This window comes from Myotis myotis, unplaced genomic scaffold (assembly GCF_014108235.1).
Source record: "Myotis myotis isolate mMyoMyo1 unplaced genomic scaffold, mMyoMyo1.p scaffold_m19_p_2, whole genome shotgun sequence".
Taxonomy (NCBI): Eukaryota; Metazoa; Chordata; class Mammalia; order Chiroptera; family Vespertilionidae; genus Myotis; species Myotis myotis.
The window spans coordinates 209,203,440-209,226,679 of NW_023416324.1; the positions used below are offsets into that span (position 1 = coordinate 209,203,440).

General features: G+C 45.0%; 1 protein-coding gene across 10 annotated transcripts in view; it reads right to left on the reverse strand.

Moving 5' to 3' along the window:
- The window catches only part of TRAPPC10 (trafficking protein particle complex 10), a 78,815-nt gene that overhangs the window by 19,745 nt on the left and 35,830 nt on the right, over window positions 1-23,240 (reverse strand). For 9 of the 10 annotated variants that reach the window (XR_004974232.1, XM_036351386.1, XM_036351385.1 and 6 more), the window contains 8 exons: window positions 11,541-11,687; window positions 10,813-10,927; window positions 9,888-9,964; window positions 8,772-8,863; window positions 6,367-6,507; window positions 5,708-5,820; window positions 2,505-3,019; window positions 1,602-1,743 (listed from right to left, as the gene is read on the reverse strand). Coding sequence is in view for 9 of the 10 variants with exons in the window: in XM_036351386.1 (XP_036207279.1) it covers window positions 1,602-1,743; window positions 2,505-3,019; window positions 5,708-5,820; window positions 6,367-6,507; window positions 8,772-8,863; window positions 9,888-9,964; window positions 10,813-10,927; window positions 11,541-11,687 (1,342 nt within the window). In the remaining variant the exon portion in view is untranslated. Of the gene's footprint in view, window positions 1-1,601; window positions 1,744-2,504; window positions 3,020-5,707; window positions 5,821-6,366; window positions 6,508-8,771; window positions 8,864-9,887; window positions 9,965-10,812; window positions 10,928-11,540; window positions 11,688-22,900; window positions 23,065-23,240 lie in introns of all 10 variants that reach the window. The other variant, XM_036351392.1, reaches the window with a different exon arrangement.

The following is a 23,240-nucleotide window of genomic DNA, read 5'->3' on the forward strand; positions in this document are numbered from 1 at the left end:
ATCAGATAATGACACCGAAGAACAGATTCATGAGACTTGGTCTGTTAGCTCAGTTAGTTAGAGCGTCGTCCCGATAGCCAAGGTTGAGGGTCTGATTTCTGGTCAGGGCACATACAAGAATCAACCAATGAAAGTTTAATAAGTGGAACAATAAACTCATGTTTCTCTCTCTCTCTCAAATCAATAATTTTTTTTATTTTTTATTTTTAGAACAGACTGATGAAATTGCATGTGCTATTGATATTCAGAATCTTCTTTGGATGTTTCAGATTAGGCCTTCAAGATCTTTGGCTTAAAAACAACTCAGTTAAAGACATGGCTATTGGTTTCTCTTAACATGAAAATGAGCTAAGGTTTCTGGGAATCCATCCCACTCCAGGGAAGGCGGAAGGAAGAAGGCAAGAGATAAGAAACACGGAAGAGAAAGAAACAGACAAGACAGAGGGTGGGAAGGCAGGGGCACAAGGAGGGAGGGGCTGCAGCAGGGAGGTGTGAGCACAGCTGGCTGGTCTCACCGGGCACATTCCAGGCTCTGCCAGCAACAAAGCTTAGCCTTTTTCACAAAAGGTTCTCTGACTGTAGAATCATTTGAGAGACTGCTGTGTTCAGCATCTGAGGCCTTTCCTGATGGCCATGGGAGAAGTTTAAAAACACAAAAATAGAGAGTATGGGGAGATTCAATAGAAAAAAATGCTTTCTTTGATTTTTTTTTTCAAATGGAAGAAATAAGCCAATAAATACATTGTTCCAGCCTAAACAACTAAGACATTCTGTTTCACTGTTTTAATTGATGTGTGGTTTTAAATCATTTGTTTACACCAATTCTTTCTAATTTTTGAAATTAAGATCAACCAAAGGACTTACATGCAAGCATACAGGTCTAACCAATGGACACAGACAACAGGGGGGTGAGGGCATGAGTGGGGGAGATGGGGGTTAATGTGGGGATAAGGGCACATATGTAATAACTTAATAAAAAAAATTTTTTTTTAAATATATTTTATTGATTTTTTACAGAGAGGAAGGGAGAGAGAGAGAGTTAGAAACATCGATGAGAGAGAAACATCGATCAGCTGCCTCCTGCACATCTCCTACTGGGGATATGCCTGCAACGCAGGTACATGCCCTTGACCGGAATCGAACCTGGGACCTTTCAGTCCGCAGGCCGACGCTCTATCCACTGAGCCAAACCGGTTTCGGCAACTTAATAAAAAATTTTAAAAAAAGAACTTAACAAAGAGGACAACAGCTTTGACTTTCTCAAATACTATGCTAGGAGATCAAGAAATTGTATTTACTTATTAAGTTCTCTGTAGTTGACATTAACTGATGGCTTATTTTTCTCTCATTTTTTATGTTTGGATTTACCATGCTTATTAAACATGAAAGTTAGCATTTACAGAACGCAAATATTCGATGAACAGAAAAGTCACAGCCGGGCAAGATTTCTTTGATGCTACCCCAAACATCTCTTACAGAGAAATCCGGCTACACTGTGCTGGAAGTCCACTGATGCAGAAAGGTCTGCTTTCAGACTCTTCCAAAAAGGAGTGAAGTGCAAACCAGAACCCCACAATCCCAGCTTTGTGCAGCCCACTCACCGGCCAGTGGCTCCACGTGCAGCTGCGGCTCCTGGGAGTACACATCGTACTGCGCCAGCGGGTAGAGGTGCGGAAGTACGAAGCACACTGGGCCCGCCGAGGCGCACAGCTGCCGCAGCGTGTATGTTCCAGGCTCCTTGGCCTAGGGTCAAATCAAGCACTTGGAAAGTCGTCACCCACTCTCGCAATTGTGAGCACCCAAAGAGCAGGAGGTACCATTATCCCTGAACTGATCCTTCTTTTACCCTCCTTATCCTACTGCTCTGTGCTCACATGTCTATAGGCAGGCTGTGCAAAGGGCCCTAAAAACTTCTACTGATGTCTTTCTGAGTAATTGGGGCTTCAACTTGACTTCTAATAATGAATTTTCAATTCAATAAACTTTATCTGTGGCATTCTCTCTGAATGCATGAGATATAAAACCTGCTCTCAGACTAGACTAAAACACATGTGACAAATAGCTGTCCTTCTCAGAGGCCACAACCCTGATTAGCAGGGGTTATAGGACACACTGCATGGGAGACTGTCAGAGTGCATCAGAAGCAACTGCTTTGACAGCCATGAGTCGCAAAAGGAAAATAAACTTTAACATCAAGGATGCTACCTTCTTTGAAATCTCATTTTAACAAATGAGGGTATATTTTAAAACAAAGGCAAAAAATCTAAGTCCAGTGAGAACCCAACTATGTTAAGACCTTCATTCAAAAGTTATCAATTGCCTTAAAACTGTATAAGTATAAAAATTATTTTAACTGTCAGTCTATTTTTCTTTAAGGATAAAACATTACCAGGGTTAAAAGAACAGAGGCCTGCACTTGCCTCCCACCATACTTCAGATAATGCTTGCAGGCCAGCGCCCCCTGCTGACCACCTCTGAAGTCACCTCCCCAACTCAACACACACCTGTGTCCTGAAGGTTATGGTATTGGCCCCTGGTTCCAGAGTCACACCGCAGCACTTCAGCACAGGGGCCCCGTCATCCAGAGCCACCCCTGAGGGCGTGTCCAGAGCAGTGCTGCTTTCCTGCCGTCTAAGGAGCATGTGAACGTTTTTGCATATAATCCCCGTGGTGTTCAAGGAGTTATCGGAAGGGCTTCTCTCAAACATCTCATACAACTCCAGAGCCGGTAAACTGTTCTGGGACGCGGGGAAAGGCGAGGTCTCCATTGGAAAGTTAATAATCCCATTGGACGTCTTGTGCTTGGTAAGCCACTCAGCAGTCTTCCGGTAACTGTTTTTCTCGATGCTGAAGTGGACGCTGATGGCAATCTGGTCCATGTGGACAGGGACAGGCATCTGACTGCATACAGTTATCTCCACGGATAAAACACCACCCACGTGTACCACGGCATTGGAGGGAGTAAAACGGAGATCTCTCAGATGTGCAAAGGAATGCATAGGGAGAACGACTTTGTGACCTGCAAATACATAGCACCATATTTTTCTTCCCAAGTCACACTTCTAGAAGATGCAGAGGCAGCAGGACCTTGGTTACCATTGGGCCAACTGGAGTATGCTCAACATGAGAAGCAAGAAGTAATGAAGTTCAAATGAGACAGTTTAAAACTACACAACCTCATACCATCTTCACACACCAAGAATTACTTTGTCAAAAGCAGAACATAATCAAATGCCTAGATAACGCCTGGAAATCATAAAACCTGAAGAAATAATGGTTTCTAAGTTCTGTTTTGATAAACCAAAGAGAAATACAGGTCAACTCTTCAATTTCAAAGCATTTTGAATGGGAGAGGGAGGGAAGAGGGAGGACGAGGAAGAGGGCGAGGGGAAAGGGAGGGGAGAAGGAAACATTGATCAGCTGCTTCCTACTGGGGATCAAGTCCGAAACCTGGGCATGTGCCCTGACCAGGAATTGAAGCAGCTCCCTTTTGGTGCATGAGATGACACTCAGCCAACTGATCCACACTGGCCAGGGCCAAAACAACATTCTTAAATAGTCTAATTCCTACAGCTGTTTCAAGGAATTCCACCACTTTCCACCTCCATAACAAAATTCCCAAATGAAGATGTCCACCCACCCCTGCATATCGGGAAGCAAACCCAGGTGCTTGCCGGCCTATGACGTCAGCCCATTGAGCAAGGAGCCCTGCCTCCTGAACTGCAGAGGGCCAGTGCAGCCCACCCCACAGTCACTAACCAAGAGAAACCCACTGCTTTCTCTGACCTCCTTTCTACAAGCACCTGGTTAGTCTAGAAAATCCACAGGGCTGCCATACTGAGCAGTGGTATTTATTAAACACTAATCAACAAAAGAACCTGCTGATGGTGATGCTATAAAATCACACAAAAAATAGCGGATGACCACGGAATAGCCGATTCACACAGAGATACCAAAGAACGTTGGCAGGAAAGACATAACTGCACAGTCTCACATCTATGTCACACACAGCAGATGTGGCACAAGGCTCTACCAACAGCTAGTTTGGGCCCATTAAAGAACCTAAACAAACCAACTAATCAAGGCCATGTTGCTCCTGAGAAACCCATCCGAACAGCTCAATGTGAGTGAAACACGCCAGCAGTCAATGACCATATGGACCTGAAGCCAAACCTATGAAACACTGGCTTTCCAGTAGTTAGTAACTGCTATGGACTGAACTGTGTTCCCCCCACACTCTAAAGCTGAAGCCCCAAACACCCCTCCCTCCTTCCATGTAAGCACAAGTCAGGAGGAGAGGCCTCATCAGAAACTAACCCTGATGGCATCTGGTCTCAGATTCCAGCCTCCAGAGCTGTGAGACAATGTACATCTGCTGCTCACACATCCAGTCCATGGCATTTTGTGATGGCCACCACAGCTGACCAAGACAGTACTATTTTAGCCCTGGCCGTCTGGCTCAGTGGTTGGAGTGTCCGCCCACGGACCAAAGGGTCGTGGGTTCGAGTCCCAGTTAAGGGCATGTGCCTCAGTTGCAGATTCGATCCACGGCCCTGGTCAGTGCGAAAAGCAACCAGTTGATGTGTCTCTCTCACATCAATGTTTCTCTCTCTCTCCCCCCTCCCTCCCTTTCACTCTCTCTAAAAATAAATAGGAAAAATATCCTTGGGTGAAGATTAAAAAAAAAAAAAAAAAAAGACAGTACTATTTTAAGTAAGTACTCTTCTTGATAAACAAAACCCCAGGAGCTAAGTGTTATAATAAATTTAATCTTACCACACAGCATTAGCTAGAAAATATATTTGCCAAAAGTTTTAGCTTGAATCTTAGCCTTCCGGAACAACCTTTCTGTTGGACACACCCATGAGGAAACACTGAACAAACTCCAGAAGGTGGAACAGTCCATGAAACAACTGGCTAAATGTCTAAAGGTCAGTGTTTTACACACAACCAATGAATGTGGGCCATCCATACAATGGAATATTATTAGACATAAAAAAGAATGAAATACTGACACATTACAACATGGATGAATCTTGAAAACATTATGCTGAATGAAAGAAGCCAGTCACAAAAAACCACATGGTATATGATTGCATTCACATGAAATATCCAAAATAGTATCTAGAGACAGAGAGTGGATTGTGGTGATGTGCACATATCTATGAATATACTAAAAGGGGTTGAATTTTACACTGCAAAACAGTGAATTTTATGGTATGTAAATTCTATCTCAAAACAGCAGTGACATTAAAAAATTTTGATCAGTGTCTTGAAAAAAAAAGATGGGAAAAACTTTTAAATTAAAAGAGAATTCAGATACAACAATCAAATGTAATATATGATCCCTGATTAGACTCCACTAAAAATAATGTCAAAAAACAATGAGGAGATTTGAATTTGAGCTACTGAGTACCAGGAAGTTAGAACCCTGTCAATTTGGGCATGGTTAGGGGGCTGCCCTTGTTCTCCAAGACGCATGCTACACTGTTTCAGGGTGAAGTGTTATACTTGGTCTGAGGTTGCTTTAAAGTTCAGCAAAAAGAAAAAAGTAAAAAGAAATATTTAGATACATGTTTGCTACACAGCAAAGTGTTAGTAGTTGTTGAATCTAGGTGGTTAGTATACATTATACATTGTGTACTCTGTTTACTTTTCTGTAACATTGAAAATGTTCACAATAAAAAGCTTTAACCATTGGTCTTACCTGAGCTGTCTGTCTGTTCACTGGCAAAGTTGAGTATCTCTTGGCAGAAGTATTTTCGTTCCTCTTCAGTTAAGTGATGATCGCTGGCTAAAAGGCTGCTGGTCTGAAGGTAGCTGGAGTGGAGAGTCAAAGGACCAGCACAGAGGACCTTATACCAAGGGGTGCTGCATGCAAACAGCTTCTCCAGGCCCCAGAGAAGTGCAGTTTAACAGGTATTACCCCGCCTCCCCCCTTTTTTTTTAATTATTAGGAATTCAGCCCAGCTCAGTGGTTGAGCACGGACTCAAGAACCAAAAGGTCACAGGTTCAATTCCCAGTCAGGGCACATACCCGGGTTGCTGGCTCAATCTCACTAGGGGGTGTGCAAGAGGCAATCACTCGATGATGTTTCTCAACAAAGTTTCTATCGTTCTATGCCTCTCCCTTCCTCTCTCTCTAAAAATCAATAAAAATGTATTTTTTTAAAAAAGTATTAGGAACTCAGAGATCAAATGTGAGGAATAGGCATTTAACTTATATTTAACATGATACCCATGTACAGGTTGGCTTTTTCCCTTCTAATTATTAGGTGCTTATTAAACACTCAATTGTAGACATTGTTGCTGTTTAAAAAAAAACCAATTTTCCTATTTCATGAAAATGCTACACTTAAAGGATACTTCTCAATCTGTCCAAGGTGTTTTTGACATTCAGCCAGCTGCTTCCTTGTGTGTGTGATAGGCAGTGCCCAGCCCTCAGCCAGGTAATTCTTCAGTGCTCCTTGAAGATAGGTTTCTGCCTTCTGTGGAGACTTTTTCTTCCTTGCAAATCAACAAACAGAAGCTTTCATTATGGTTCATGATAATCAACAAACTTAGACATGATTTTTATGACCTGCTCTCCACCCTTTCCAGCCCTCCACAATGACCTTCGTACCATCTTAGACAGTCCTTCTCTGAGACGCGCTCTGGTCTGAGAAAGAGGACCAGATCAGGAATCCATCTCTGGGCCTGAAAATGGGCTCATGGCGATGATGATCCCACACCACTTGCCCAGCATCATACACTAGTCGAAGAACTTTAATAATCGAATCTCAGGAGAAGAAAGTGAGGGCACTGTTCACTACCTCAAGCTGACATATAAGACTACCAAGGCTAAGAGAAGGTGAAGGTACGTAGCTAGTTAGGGAGGAAGCTACGAAATCAGGGCTTCATGCCACCTACCTACTGAAGATAGGAAATAAGGAAGCAGTCTATATGGCCCAACCAAGAGGGAAGCTTGGGCAAATAGCACTGAGCAGGTTTCCAAGATTTACAGAGAATTATGAAGAATTTAATAGCAACACTTATCACCCAAGAGAGGATCTTCTGAATTTAAACCTTCATGATGTTCCGAATAAACCAAAGTTGAAAGCATAATTAGCAAGAGCTTGCCAAAGCTTCCATGACAACATGGGTCTCCTGGCCTTCACCAAAGGGCTGGGACCACCGAACTCACGGGACAAAGGCTAAGGCTAAACAGACATCCTTGGAAGACACCCCGTCTTTACTGCCCTACTCTTGAAGCAATGACATTTCTCAAATTCTCAAATAAAATAAAATGTAAACCTATCAAATGATGTGCTAGTTTTTCTACACTTTTATGGTCCTCTCCCATTCCACCCCTTTTTAAAGAGATCCAAACCTTCAATACTTCTTCAGTTACTATCTCTAGCCAAAGATTCTTATATTCTAGAGTTGAAAGTCTACAGACCATCATTCAGCCCCCAGAGATGGAGGCCCTGCCACCTAGCTAGTATGTGGCCAAGGTGAAACCAGGACCTAACTGTCTGATTAGCCACTGTAGCACCTGGCCTCAGAGCAGACTAATGTCCAGGTGGGCACCACTCACAGCATCTGCAGACACGGCTCCTTTGCTCCACTAATAACTTACTCCTGAAATACACTAGATCAGTGGTTCTTAACCTTCTGGCCCTTTAAATACAGTTCCTCATGTTGTGACCCAACCATAAAATTATTTTCGTTGCTACTTCATAACTGTAATGTTGCTACTGTTATGAATCATAATGTAAATATCTGATATGCAGGATGGTCTTAGGCACCCCTGTGAAAGGGTCGTTCGACCGCCAAAGGGGTCGCGACCCACAGGTTGAGAACCGCTGCACTAGATGGAGGCTCGACAGAGCCAATCCAGCCTGACTGTTGCTAAGCAGTGACTGGCTAGCTACTCTAAGCAAAGCTGGAAAACTTAATGTCACTTAGAAGATCTATGAACCCCTTTTGCAGCCGCTTCAACCAGTTGAAATAAATTATTCTTCCGTGTTTCACCTAATGAAAGTACTACAGATTTCAAGACATCATTTCAAACACACATTTCTTTTGAGAAAACTTAAAAATCTTTTCCCTTATAATGCATATTTCTTTCCAATGCTTTCAAATAGCAATGACACTGCCAGCTGGGATTTCTCCTTTGTGGCAGGCCAGTTTTATCAAACACATGAGAAATATGCTGTTTTGAGTTTTTCTGTGAAATCTGAGTCTAAAGCTGGAGCAAGACTGGGAATACTCCTTGCATCACTCAGTCATGGTCATCCTCTCTCCCAACATAATACATGCAGTTACTTTACATCACTGGCCTCCAGGCTTTCAAACTCCTAGGAGGCATTTAACATAAACTAGAGAAAATGCTACAGAACAAAATATTTAGGAATCTACACTTCAACTTAGTAAACACTGGATGTAGAATCTTAAATATTTCCTCATAATTCTTTAACTGAATAAATGTAATTATAATACTATATCTTACATATAATACTTACATATGTACAATGTTATATATACTACATAAGATCATTATGTTAATTAAGTAAAAGGAATGCAAAGATCAGTATCAGCTATTAAGAATAATAAGCTGAAAATCTCTCCATTTGGTTTTCAGAAGAAATTGAAAAAAATGATGATGATTGGTTAACAGATTCTAATCTTTCATTCTATAAATATATGTACACTTCACATTAACTCCATACATAACAAATCTTTTCTTCCTACGGGTGTGAAATATCTGAAATTCAAAGAAAATCAATTACATGTAAAATTCTGCCAGATCCTTTCCAACAAACTTAGCAGATCGAATCCTCCCAATACTTGTATACATTTCAATGGTAGCGTGGGACAGATCCTGTGGGAAAATAAAACACCACATAATGTTGTACTTTAATTTTAATGCTAGACACATCCCACATTTATTTACCCAAAGCTGAAGCAAAGGAGTTATTAAATAACACATTATTTTTACTTTGCATCTACTTTTGTATTGAGTTTTTATATAATGTGATTTATTTATTATTCTTTAAAATATATTTTTATTGATTTCAGAGAGAAAAGGAGAGGAAGAGATAGAAACATTAATGAGAATCATTGATTGGCTGCCTCTTACATGCCCCCTACTGGGGATGGAGCTGGCAACTCAGGCATGTGCCCTTGATTGGAACTGAACCTGGACCCTTCAGTCCGCTGGCCAACTTACTCTATCCACTGAGCTAAACCAGCTAGGGCATATAATGTGATTTATACAAGATCATTAACTTGTACATAAAATTAAGCTGTATAATAAAAGAAATACAAACCCAGCAGGCATATAATATTTAGCTTGTCAACGTACTTTCTGTATATGGGTAACATTTCTAGTGTTTTTTTTTCACTCTTTGGGTAACAGGGACAAACTATTAGAAGCCACCATCTAATACTCTTGAGTTAACCATGACTCAGGTACGCAGTTGACTCACCCAGCTTCTACCTATACTGCTTTGTAAGGTTCCAAATTTAAATCCTTTAAAGGCAAGCACAATAACTCTGTTTAAGTCCAAATTATTCCTCTGTCCATGGAAAGCCATTCACTATCCTCTCTTACAAATTCTATTCTACTGAATTAGCAATGTCATTTTAAACAAACCTATAAATGTCTGAAGATAAGTTTATGCCTAAGTATGGCCCCATGAGTACTAGTAAACATTTAATGAACAACAGCTATTCTAGGTTTTACCCACAACTCCCTAGGGCACCAAAGAAACTGAAAAGGCCAACAAGAAGGGGGTCCCAAATTCCAGCTCATTCCCAATTCACAAGGTCACAGAGCAGCAAAAAGTCTTCTAGAGCTGGGTTTTCTGTCACGGTAGACAGGGAACAACATATAAAATACTTACTAAGTAGTGTTTTTCAAAAGCTTCTACTGATGACAATGCTTCTTTGAGTTTCTTATAAGGACTCTGAGCTGTGTTGGCTTAAACAAAGAAGAAATAAAAGTCCTAATTCATCTTCACCATTTCAGGACACATGAGTTTACAGTGCCGCTCGCCTGCTGCAGGCAGATGACTTCATCTGACACTTGTAGAGACTACAAACATAGCCATGCAGGCTGAAACTACATAATTACCTATATTCTTGTCCAATTAATAAATGCATGAAATAGTCTAAACCCTTCATATAATTTTTTTAAAAAGCTTTGAGATTATAATTTTTTAAAGTATATATTACAAACCCTCCAATGAATTACATATTGCCAAATGATCTGAGGTGGTCTCTGGGTGAGACAGAGCAATATTATACATTTTCCCTTGTAAATGTATTCAATTTAGTAGGAGTCCTTTCAGTTCTTGGATAACAGGGACAAACTATTAGGAGTCTGTCCCTGTTATGCTAAATCATACTCATCACTATACTTGTACCCACAGGAACTAGCAATGCTCCCTTACAAGTGTTTTTACTACCTAGGAGTAATTTACTGAGGAAAATCATTTGTGTGGTCGTACTGTTAGAACACTAGATTATTTAGTAATTCACAGGGAAATTGGTGCATTTAAATGTCACATGGGTTATAAAGTCATAATCAGCTCATGTAAGCCTGTGAGAAGCTCAGACACAGTTTTGAGAAATCTTCCAACAATTTCTTAAATAAGTTCTAACATTTCTTTATGTTACTAAAAGGTAAAATATCTGGTCAGTTATTAATGAGTACAATATCCTAAATGGTAATTATATTGTTAGAACTTGAGTTACATGTGCCAAGTTACAACCTACATTTTATTACTTTCCACTGCACTACGTGCACAAGTGCATCTCAGAAAGTACCTGTTTCAGGGCGCTCAGCTCCCAAACCTGCCAAAAGATCAACTGTCCTATTGAGGTCTTCTGAGTTGGGTCCTTTTTCTGACACAAGTCCACACAGGTAGCCCAAGGATTTTAGCTGTTGAGATAAATGCACAATTTCACTTAATTTGCCATAAGAGTCAGCAGAGAACTTATACATTTAAATATAAAAATTAAAATCCAACTACATTTTAGAAAAAAAAATTAGCTTTCCATCTAAATAATTCTTATCTGGATAGGAAGATATACTTATTGGGATCATTTCACACTCCTACCTTCAACACAGTAATTCTCAGAGTGTCTCTGAAGTTGGTAATTCTCAGCTTACGCCATGCACCTGCTTACGCTCTCCCAAGTTTTCAAGGCCTCCCGCTCAATCTGCATCCCTTGACACCACTCCAGCAGGCCCTCGTGCTGCACACACGGGACCACGCTGTATTTCTCACGTTTCACACTTCATCCTTCTTTGTAGACCCCGTCCCCCAAAATTGCTGACAGAGAACCACACCTTCAGCACAAGCATAACAAGTGTTTAATCTGTGCTGAATAAAGTGGTACAAGTAGGAACCATTTAATCCAGACACGTCCTAAAGTAACTAGAACCCATATAGTGACTGAGTGAACAACACTTCTTCAAACAGCTTAGTCCATCCAGCCCTGAGAGGCACAGCTCACAGACAATGCCCATGTCTACATTCAGGGGCAGTTACCTTTTCTGTGGCATAGCTCCATAAACCCACAGTGTGGGCAATGTTAGAGTCTATCTGCGCCCGATCACAGCAGCCTTCTATCCTCTGCAACACCTCCAGGCAGCTCAGAAACACCCAGCAGTCCAGTGCGCCAGGCGGGACGGAGACCTGGGGGGTACAAGAGCGGGCACGTGAGGGGGCACATGAGGAGGGCACTCAGGGAAAACACGCAAACCCACATGTTCTAGTCTGCCCCTTCAAGCAGCTACCCAGTCTACTGGTGCTGTCACCTGCCAAGCTACAGGAAAGAAAAAGGGGACAATAACAATAATTATATCAGTTCACGTCCAAAGAGAACGAAGTGATCTATGTCCAAATACCTGATTTGGTTCTCTATTTCAGATGCTGATGAGTGATTTGGCAGAGATATACCTTTCACTCACAGAGTTTTTAAAGCTTATGAAGAAAAGAATCCTACAAGGCCAACTAGCATTACTCTAAATTTGCAACCTGGTCATATCTGGGTTCGAAGAGCACATATTACAAAGAAAAGAAACTAAGATCTCAGATGACCGCTGGGTCACATTTTAGAAAGATCATATTCAATACTAGAAATCTAAATATTAAGTAAATATTAGACGATACTTAGGAATTACTGTTAATTTTTTTAGGTGATCATGTTTCTAAAAAGGAGCTCCTGTGGATTAGATACACACCGAAATATTTACACACAAACAAGACATGATATCTAGGACTTGCCGAAAAAATAACTCAGGAGAAAGCAGACAGGGACTTAGATGGCATAAAAATTGGCCACCTGCCCAGCTAGCGTGGCTCAGTGGTTGAACATCAGTTCATGAACTAAGAGGTCATGGTTGGATTCCCAGTCAGGGCACATGCCTGGGTTGCTGGCTCAATCCCCAGTAGGTGGCATGCAGGAAGCAGCAATCCATGTTTCTCTCTCGTGGATGTTTCTATCTCTCTACCTCTCTTCTTTCCTCTTTCTAAAATCAATAAATACATTAAAAAAATAAAACTAGACTTAAAAAAATTGACCACGTTCTGATTGGGGACTGTTGTAGCTAGTGATGGGTACCTAGAAGTTCATTATATTATCCTCTCTACTTCTGTATATATTTGAGCTGTTCCATTACAAAACAAAACAAATGTGATATGCAAAAGTATTTACTGTATATGATCAACTCTAAAAGGTACTTTTTTCACGTTTTAGCAACTCTGAAATTGGACACTGTCTCACAATCAATGGCATCTTAACACTCACAGTTGGCAGTGCTGCTTTCTTGGCGGCACTAACATTATGGGGTATCTCACAATTGGCACCCCAGTTCTAGTGAGATGGTCATTGGTACCATTCAAAATGGGAACCTCGCCCTAACCGGTTTGGCTCAGTGGATAGAGCGTCAGCCTGCGGACTCAAAGGTCCCAGGTTCGATTCCGGTCGAGGGCATGTACCTTGGTTGCGGGCACATCCCCAGTGGGGAGTATGCAGGAGGCAGCTGATCGATGTTTCTCTCATCGATGTTTCTGGCTCTCTATCCCTCTCCCTTCCTCTCTGTAGAAAACCAATAAAATATATTTAAAAAAAAAACAAAAACAAAATGGGAACCTAGCACTGACTGGGTGGCTCAATTGGTTGGATCATCATCTCATACACCAAAAGATTGCGGGTTCAATTCCCAGTCAGGGAATATACCTAGGTTGTGGGTTTGATCCTCGGTTGGGGCATGTATGGGAGACAACCAAGTAATGTTTCTCTTTCTCTCCCTCTCCTGTCTCTCAAAAGTCAATGAAAAAAACATATCCTCGGGTGAGCATTAAAAAAAGGGAACCTAGAAAGTAATTATCTGTCAGCTGACGAGGGAAGGGCTACACAATGCTGATGAAACTTGACTTATGTAAGGACTCCTTCAGCATATCCTGAGCACAAATAAAAGACAGAACAAGAGAGGGCCATTAAACGTTCCTATCAAAACTAATTTGCTTAGTCTCTAAAACATGAGATAAACTACCTAGAGCCTTTGAAAGGAAAAATCAGCGCAGAAAAAAATCACGTGATCAGAAGGTACATTCATAAAGTGGTACAACTTTCTCACCCAGACAATGGACCACAAAGGGATGCACAGGAGAGCCGTTGCAGGATGCAGCTCTGGGACAGAGCACGCTCCTCCCTTCCCAGTCAAACCAGGGCGGGCTCCAAGTGGGCTGGCCTCACCTCACAGGGCCTCCTGGTTCTAAGTTGTCAGGCAATCTGGGCACTTTCACTTCACAAGACACCACCACACAGGTACCAATCCTGTGGGCACAGTTCCTCAGGCAACACAGGCTGTTTGCCAGGGAGGATGAAGGACATGGACCCTGTAGGGCTCTACACAGCGCTTTAAGCGTCTTGTGACTTAAAGGGGTCCGAGGAAACCCAGGAGTCACAGCAGGGAGCTCAGAGAGGCGAACACCTGTACCAGCAGCCAGGGGCAGGCCAGCCAGTCTCCGGCACCAGGCTGCACCCTCCCCTATGTGGCACATGCGTGTGTGCAGAGAAAGAATCGAGTCACACGCTGTGGTGGGAACAGTAGGCCACTTTGTGAAAAGGTTACAGCACAGCTTTTATTGGCTTATTTATTTTCTGCAAAGAGCAAGTACCACTTGTAAATCTGAAGAATAGTGTGTACAAAATAACACCGTCAGTTAGCGGCAGCTTTTCTAATGGCCGAAGCTGAAGCCTCAACTTCCAACCTGGAGGAAGTCAAACCCAGCAGACGGACAGCACGCTGACACAAACACGACGCCTTGAGGTGCTCTGTCCTCCTGTCCAGACGCAGCGCTGGTTTTACTAACTGGAACCTGAAGCCTCCAGCCAGTCCTGCCCGGTGGGAAGCCCACACACCCGTGCTCCTGCACCAAGGCTGCTCAGGAACTGCAGAACGCTCACTGGCCCTATTTCCAGAGACTTTCACAGCCTCCCACATTTCCTATGATACCCAGTTTAAATTTAAGTTTTCACTGAAAGACATCGGGACATAAATTGGTATGCCACATGGCATCTTACGACACCTGTGATCTGCTGCTTCTCGGTGCCATCTACCTCTTACATTGCCACTCATTTGCGTGCGTCCATCTGGGCTCCCAACCAGACCCAAACTAAACACCCCAAAGTGACCAATGAGCCAGTTTCTTCTCCATACATTTCAGCGGCCGGGCAGAGCTGGGCTCCACGCAGCCAGAACTTCAGTCATGGGTCACCTAAGACTTTTGGAAAGTTTAGTGAAACTTACTTATTTAAAATATGATTGCAGTAATACCTTTCCCATTACTTAAAAAAAGTCACAAAATACACACAGCAAGGTATGTAAAGGGCACAAATCCTAAGTTTAGAGCTCAAGGACACATCTGTCACTACCACTCAAATCAAGAAACAGACCATTTCCATTATCCTGGAAGGTTCCCTCCAGCCCCTTTCCCAGTCGATACCCACTCCCCTATTCAGACTCTGTCACCAGTAATGCCTTCTGCCTGACTGTTGAACTTCACATAAACCGAGTCACACAGCATGAGCTCTTCTGCACGTGGCATCTTTCGCTCAATATAGTGTCAGCACAGCTCAGCTTTTCAGGGCCTATCGGCAGCAGGTGGTGCTTTACTGCGGGGTGTCAGGCCTTTCTCCATATGCCAGTTTCTTCGCCCATCCCCCCACTGACAGGCATTTCGGTTGCTTTGCGGGTTTGGCTCCTACAGATAAGACTATTTGCAATGCTTTCCTCACTCTGGAGGAAGGAGCCTTCTCAGACCCAGAAGACCCGTCCCAGTGCCCAGCTACTCACAGAGGAGGCAGGCGATCCTGGCATTAGGTCCCTCATGAAAGCTTGTGGTCCACGGAGCCCCTACCTCCTGTAACAGCTGCACATAGCAGTGAGGTGGCCAGGAGCACGGCCTCACGGTCAGGTTTCCACAGTCTCCCAGTTCAGACACAGTCTAATAATCAAAGGTGACTGATCATAAGCCGTGTTGCCTAGGAACGTAGTTGCACCAACTTTATTCCCAGGAAGTTAACCACAGTCAGAGCCCCTGCCAGGTCACCAGCTGCTCTGCATAGTGCCATCCTGTTTTCTGGTTGGGCCCATTTTTCTTGGGTACCTAGGAATGGGAGTGCTGAGTCACAAGGCAGGCACGTTTAAGCTTTAGCAGACACTGCCAAGGAGTTTTCCAAAGTGCTGTATCAATTTACACGCATCCCATCACTCAAGTTCCAATTTTCCTGTATCCTCACTAAAATTTGGTACTGTCAATCTCTTTAAAATGTTACTTTATCCATTACAGCAGAGTTTGAGAATTTTTTCGAAGTCCCATAAACTGGAAAACAGTGGTTGTTCAGCAGCCACGGTAACAAGTAATCACTAGAACAAGCTTAAACCTATTTGAATGACCGCAAGCCCACCTCAGGGAGCCAGTCCAGGAGTGGTAGAGGCGTAGGACAGAGCGAGGCTCTGCTCCACTCCGGCCCGGGCCCACCCAGCAGGGCTCTGGGCTCTGTCGTCTCACTTGGACCGGGGCAGCAGGCTGAGACTCTTGGCAATTCATGTTCCCTAACAAGTAGGATGCTGAGCACGCTTCCAGACTGGGCCATTTGGATAACCACTTTTGTGAACAACAGAGTAATCAAACTAATTTCTTAATCCGTGTTCTTTAGTTTTCTTAAAATCCAACTCCTCTCTCAACACTATTATCATCAGTAACCACAAGAGCTGTTTTTCCACTTTCAAAGCCTAAAATTAAAGGTGTTCTTTTTATTATTTTTCTGTTAAACCTGTATTTTTTATATATACTAGTATATACATATATAACCCAAATACTGAAAAACAGTGTCCTAAGTGAACCCCAACATCCCACCTGCCCCATTTGAGCTCCCTGTCTGTCACCATCACCTTCACAAACCCTCACTGGCCAACCAACCAGACTGTTCTTGGTTAATCTTGAACTTTGGAGACAAGGAACGTGTAGGGAGCAGCTATAGGGTTAAGCCTCAGACTGACGTGTTGGCAAAGCCACAAACAAGTCCCGGCTTAGAGGGCACAGCCCTCTTAGTATAGTTAGGCTTGACCTTATGATGCTCCCTAGATCTTATCTTATCCACCTAGACCAGTGGTGGCGAACCTTTTGAGCTCAGAGTGTCAGCATTTTGAAAAACCCTAACTTAACTCTGGTGCCGTGTCACATATAGAAATTTTTTGATATTTGCAACCACAGTAAAACAAAGACTTATATTTTTGATATTTATTTTATATATTTCAATGCCACTTAACAAAGAAAAGTCAACCAAAAAAATGAGTTCACGTGTCAGAGGTTCGCCATCACTGACCTAGACCCAGCTTACTCTCTTTGTCTGTCTTTTCTACATCCTTTGCCGTCCCCCCTCAGGCTCACCGAACCCTTGGCTGAGCTGGCCCGGCACAGAAATCATATACACATTCTGTGTCTGACTTCTTTAGCTCCACTTTACGTGGGTGATGTTCGCCCACTACAAGTTCGCCCGTTTCCACTGCTGGATGCCTTCCATGCCTGAACATATCGCAGTGGCTATATCCCTTGGATGTGATGGACATCTAGGTTATTTCCATTTTCTAGCAATTGAATAATGCTGCCACGAGCATTCTGCATGTGCCTTTGGGTACACACGTGTATGTGTTTCTGTACACCAGGGTGTGTGTGTAGCTTCAGCAGATGGTGCCAAACAACTTTCCAAAGTGGTGGCACCAATCACCCTCCTCATCATCATGAACATGGTCAGTGTCCTGCCCTCTTGCTGGCACCTGTCAAGCCTTTCCATTTTAGCCAGGATGTCCTAGGGGGGAGAGGGGTGGTTTTTTACTTTTGTTTGCATTTATTTCACTGTGATTAACTGATTCATGTGTTTATTGACCATTTGGATATCCTCTTTTGCCTATTTTTCTACTGATTTGTCAGTGTTTTTTACATGATTTGTGGGAGCTCTCTGTGTATTCTGGGTAAGGGTCCTTCCTAACCATTCTGCTAACACTCCTCCACTCTGTGCTTGCCCTTCCCTCACTCAGTGGTACCTACTGATGAAGAGTCTGATTTCTATGCAGTCCAGTGTGTCACTCTCTTCCTTTATAGTTAGTGTCTTTTGGTCCTATTTAACCAAACATTTGCTAACATTTGCTAACCTCCAGGTTGAGAAGAACATTCTCCCATATTGTCTTCTAGAAGTTTTATTTATTTCTCACGTTTAGGTCAAAACTCCACCAGAAATTAACTGTGCATGGTGTGAGATCAAGACTTATTTTTATACCAGAGGCCCGATGTACAAAATTCATACAAGAGTAGGCCTTCCTTCCCCAGCTGCCAGCACTGGCATCCCTCTGGCACCCAGGACCCAGGCTTCCCTCGAAACACCAGAAGCTGGAAGGACGTCCGGTTTAATTAGCATATTATAGACCTATCAGGTTGATCAATAATTTATTCATGGAATAAATTTTTCTTGAACCCATTTATTTAAAATAAACTCTACTTCCTTAGTTCAGAACCTCATCCTTGGATTACACTAGAAGTCTCTAAGTCTTCTGCCTCCCTCCATCTAATTCCTCACCCTCTCAGCCCTCTACCCTGCCCAGTCCTAACACCTTCATGACACCCTCGCCTCAAAATGGCTCCCTCCCAGCTCTAGAATAAAATCCAACCTTCAAAACGACACACAAGCACTTTCATAACCTTCAAGATGCACTTCCAGTACCTCTGTAGCCTGCACCTCCAAACCCTGCCTCACCCCTTAAGTTCTAACAAGACTAAGATCCTTCATAGTTCCTTACATAAAACATCATTTTCTCTGCCTGGAATGAACTCTTGCACTGGCCACCACAAGCCACATCTACAACCCACTCATTCCATTAAACAAAAGCTCCACAGGGTGAGGGTTTGGTCTGTCTTGCTCTCTGCTAAAAACACGGTGTCTAGAATAAATGCTTGCTTGGCACAAAATAGGTGCTTGTTGAGTATTTGTTGACCAAATGAAAATCTAGCTCAAATAAAAAATAAAATAAAGTAAAATGTAGCTCATATAAGACCACCTCTAGAAACCTTCCTAAGCACATGTAGGCGCCGCACAAACATTTACTAAACTAAACAGAAGCGCCCATGCACAGCTGCTTCTCCATCCCTGACCCCCTCCTAAGATTCTTCTCTTACCACCCGGCTCTGACACTGGGCCCTGACGACCTGGGTACATGCCTGCTCAGTGCACTCAACTATGGGTTTCTTCCTCATGTGTGTCCCTATCCTCCCACCCGTGTTTACCACAGTGTCTGGCAGGTGATCACCTGTTTCTTGGATGCTTGGTAGCCCTTTATCTCTTCCTACAGCCATCAACCCATACTTCTTCCTCAGCAGCACCCTTTCTTTGCACTGACCTCCTCCTCCTGTCCACTCCCACTGCTCTTCCAGCTCAGATCCTCGTGGCTCAAGGTCACAACAGCCTCCAGGTCTCCACTGAGGAGCCCAGCAGAGGACCTAGTACACAGCAAGTATTGCTGACCCAACTTAGCCTTCAACCACACCTCTGCTTCTGTCCTCTGCTAGGCTCAAACCCTGGGACACCTACCCCAGCCAGCCAGCCTGGATGGCAGCCCACTTTGTCCGTTTTCTCCAGTTTAACCTGGACGCTTCTACCATCTGCAGCCCCTGCTCACAATGTGGCCAGCTGGCTGCGATGGCCTCTCATGCATGGCTCCTGCCAGTCTCTGTAATGGGTAGCTCTTCTAGGATCCTGAGGGGTCCTGATCCTGCTGGCCCTACCCTGTCTGTGAGCATAATCACAACCTACGTGGATAAAAGGAAAGTCAGTGCCAAGGCGGACACATTAAGAAAAAATCATTTGGACAGTCACTGGATGAACACGTAATGGCCTCCTAGAAAATACCTTCCTTCTGTTGGTCTCACTTACCAGTTTGGTAAAGATTAGAAAACAGGCATTGCTGGTGTGACTGAAATGGGGAGATCTTTCTGGAAGGCCACCTGAAGGTTTATGTTAAACTAGAGGCCCGGTGCACAAATTCGTGCACAGGCAGGGTCTGGCCAGTCTGCCCCTATTGGGGCTGGCCAGGGGGAGGGGATGCGGGAGGTTGCCTGGCAGGCCCTGCCCCTGATTGGGCCAGTTGGCCAGGCACAGTGCATGTCATAGTGACGGGCTGTTCTGGTCATTCCGGTCGTTCCGGTCATTCTCGTCACTTGGCTTTTATATATACAGATACTTTAAGAACAGTGTATCCTTGAACTAGTGTTCCTACTTGTATGACCATGTGGCGTTGAGATGATGTACGAGCAGCCTGCTCAGAGCAGGACGGACTGATGGGACAGCAGCTCCTCTACAGCGGAGGCCACAAGGGGACCTCCTGCTGTCAGTAGCATGACACTTCCTTCTGTGTGCCTGTCCGTATCTTCCAAACATATACAGAGGATATAATTAATTTTTGGTAAATAGAGGGCACATCTTTAACTGCTGTAGAAGAAAGCAAATCCTCTGAAGTGGAGTTATGTGACCCCCCAGAGCTGATGTAACTGCCTCCCTAAGCTGAGTGGGGTAAGTACAATTTCCATTTTTAATCAGGGGAGCTGGTCCGAGGCTCTTACCTGGGACCCCTGGGTGGGACTCTAGGCCCAACCACAGAAATGAGGCTTATTCCCATGGCATATGCCCCTTCCTCTCAAAGACACTTTACTTATTTTTATTTTTTATGTTTGCAAGGCAAATATCTCTTCTCCTGCAGGAGGGTGCGCAAGCACGTGGTCTGGGAGCACACGCACACTGAGTGGGCAGTCCGCTCGGCTTTGTAATCCTGCCACGGGTGACCTGTCCCTCACTCCCGATTGGAGCTCAGGCGCACAGTCTTTCGCGATTGGCTAATGCAAAGGGAGGGGTTGACCTTTGCCGTTTCAAGATGGCGGCCCCCAGGGGAGCTGCCAGTCACGCGGGCCAACATGGCGGCTGCCTAAACTGTTCTTTGACAGAAAAGAGGACTTGTTTATTCTCAAAATTCCCCCTTTCCTTTATGTAAACACTTTTCTTCAAGCTCGGCTGACACGCCTTGACTTTCATGCTCTGCAGTGCCGAGGAGACGACTATCTGCTGTCTGGTCAGTGCGGTTCTGATGAACCTGTGGGTGACACCCCATCACTGCAGCTCTAATCAAAGGGGTGAACGTGGACACCGTCATTCCCTCCCACTTCCCAAACCACTGCTCTCGTGACTCAGAGAAAGGACCCTCTCAAAGGAGACACTTAAATCAACTGATACATCAACCTCGAAGCTACCAGGACAGGCCTCCCAGGTCACAGAAGCAAGTGTGTGCAGCATGTCCTGCTGGAGATGTCGCAATGAGGAGCGCACAGTCGTTGCAATACTTAGGCTTGGGCTTGGAAAGGTTAAGAGCGTCAGCCTAACCCTGAGGAGCCACACACCAGTCCAGCCTCACGCTGGCCGAGCCTCCGCCCTGGCCCACAGCTGCCCCACCAGCGCCGCCGCTGCTCTGAGCTCTCAGCCCGCGCATCGGAGCCAAAGCTCAGCACTGCCCCGGCCCCTGCCCTGACGATGGAAAACAGCCCCCCAGAAAGCCAGCCCAGCACAGGGCAGGGAGTCTGATTTTGAGAATAGAATCATGTGTACAAAGTATGGAAATAACTGAGTCTTTTGACTTTTGAATGTTTGCAAAAAATTTTAAAAGAAACTCTAAGAATAAACTTTCCAAGTTAACTATCAACTGCAAAACGTCCTATATACTAAAAGGCTAATATGCAAATTGTCCCCTCGACCAGGAGTTCGACCAGGGGGTGGGGCCGGTCCACCAACTGCCTGCAGCCCCTCTCCCCTGCCATCTGGCCCCCACTCATACACAAATGGGTGCACCGGGCCTCTAGTGTAAGATACAACAATCCTCCCCCTGCAGAAAGAATATTTTTTTAAATATATTTTATTGATTTTTTTTACAGAGAGGAAGGGAGAGAGATAGTTTGAAACATCGATGAGAGAGAAACATCGATCAGCTGCCTCCTGCACAACCCCTCCTGGGGATGTGCCCGCAACCAAGGTACATGCCTTTGACCGGAATCGAACGTGGGACCCTTCAGTCCGCAGGCCGACGCTCTATCCACTGAGCCAAACCAGTTAGGTCAGAAAGAATCTTAGAAGAGAAAGCTGAAAGAACAATTTTATGCTGACAGTGTCACATAACCTCTACAGTCTTAGGAGAAAGCTGACACGTAAGTGTACAGGGAACTCTATCGCTTGAAAGAAACGCTCAAGAAGACAGGGATAAGGAGGGTCATGCTAAGACCTGGCTTGGAGGAGGGTGGTGATGTGCCCAGCCCGTGCCACACTCCCTGTACACGTGGTACCTATGGGTCCTCACAACCCAATGGCAGCTGCGGTCTGCCTCCATCTCGTGGAGAAAGAGCGAGCTCAAAACCAAGTACCTGCGTCAGGACCCAGCGGGAAGGGTGCAGGGCCTGCAAATGCAGACGCTGGCACTGCCCGTGTCCTCAAGCCTCACCAGGGACACCAACGACACTGCCATCAACCTGCTGGCAGACAGGAAAGCGCTTCTGCAGAGAAAGCAGCTCCCAGAAGCCCTGCAAGCAGACAGCAGTCAGGCCCATGGATTCAGGGCAGTGTGTGCGCACAGCAGGCGAGCACCCAGCGGGGGGAGCCCCAGGAAATGCCACGGACACGATGGACTCCAGGGGCCGGGCGCCTTGTGCATGCACGGAGGCTGTGGGGAATCCGAGCGACGGCGCAGTCACACAACAGCTGCTGGCGTGGGTGGCGTGAGAGCAGGAACAGCTGGGTCCTGAGGAAGGAGACACTGAGAGCAAACAGCAGGTGGTGTGTCCTCGCCATGCGGTCCCATTCAGCCTTGGTCCACCCCGCTAGAGGGATGGTCAAGAACCAGAAACGCGCAAAAGAGCACAATAAACATGATTAAAAGTGGGGACAGCCTCCACTCAGGGAAATAACACGACGGCAATGACCATTTTTCATCCAAAGAAGAAAGGAGCCAGGGATAACACACCCCAGTGCAGGCGGCATCCTGACAACAGCACAGGGTGCACTGCCCAGCGGAGGAGAGGAGCCCAAGAGCCCGTCACATCTGCCGACACGCGACCTCCACACACTCTGCCGTGGCACTCAAGGCCCACACCACGATGCCTCGCATGTCTCTTCCCCGGGCATAACTGGCCTGTTTCCATCCCTTCCACAATGGCCAGCGGCATGACCGGACTCAGAAGACAGCTAAGGTGGGCAAAGCCTGCTCTGCGCTGGGAGAGCTGACAGGAGGCGAGTGTGCTGTGGTGCAACCCACCTGCGTGTCAGGACACACCGCAATGACAAGGGATCCATGCCGGGACAAAGACACCAGTGCACGATGACACATCCTGTTCTGAGCTGGATGTCCCCGGCCACACTCCCCCCTGCTGTCATGTGTGACGCATCAGGGGGCTCCCTCGCCTTCCAGCTTCAGAAGGCCTGGAGGGGGACAGGAGGGCAAGAGAAGAAGGAAGTGGTTGCCCTGCCAGCTCCTTCCCCAGGGCCAGCAGCCCCACCAGAGGACTGGCCCTCAGGCCGCCTGTTTCTTTGGCTCTGGCAATGCGTCCCCTCTCCTCTCTGCAGGTTGGCAGCCATACTATGACTGGTCAACTTTC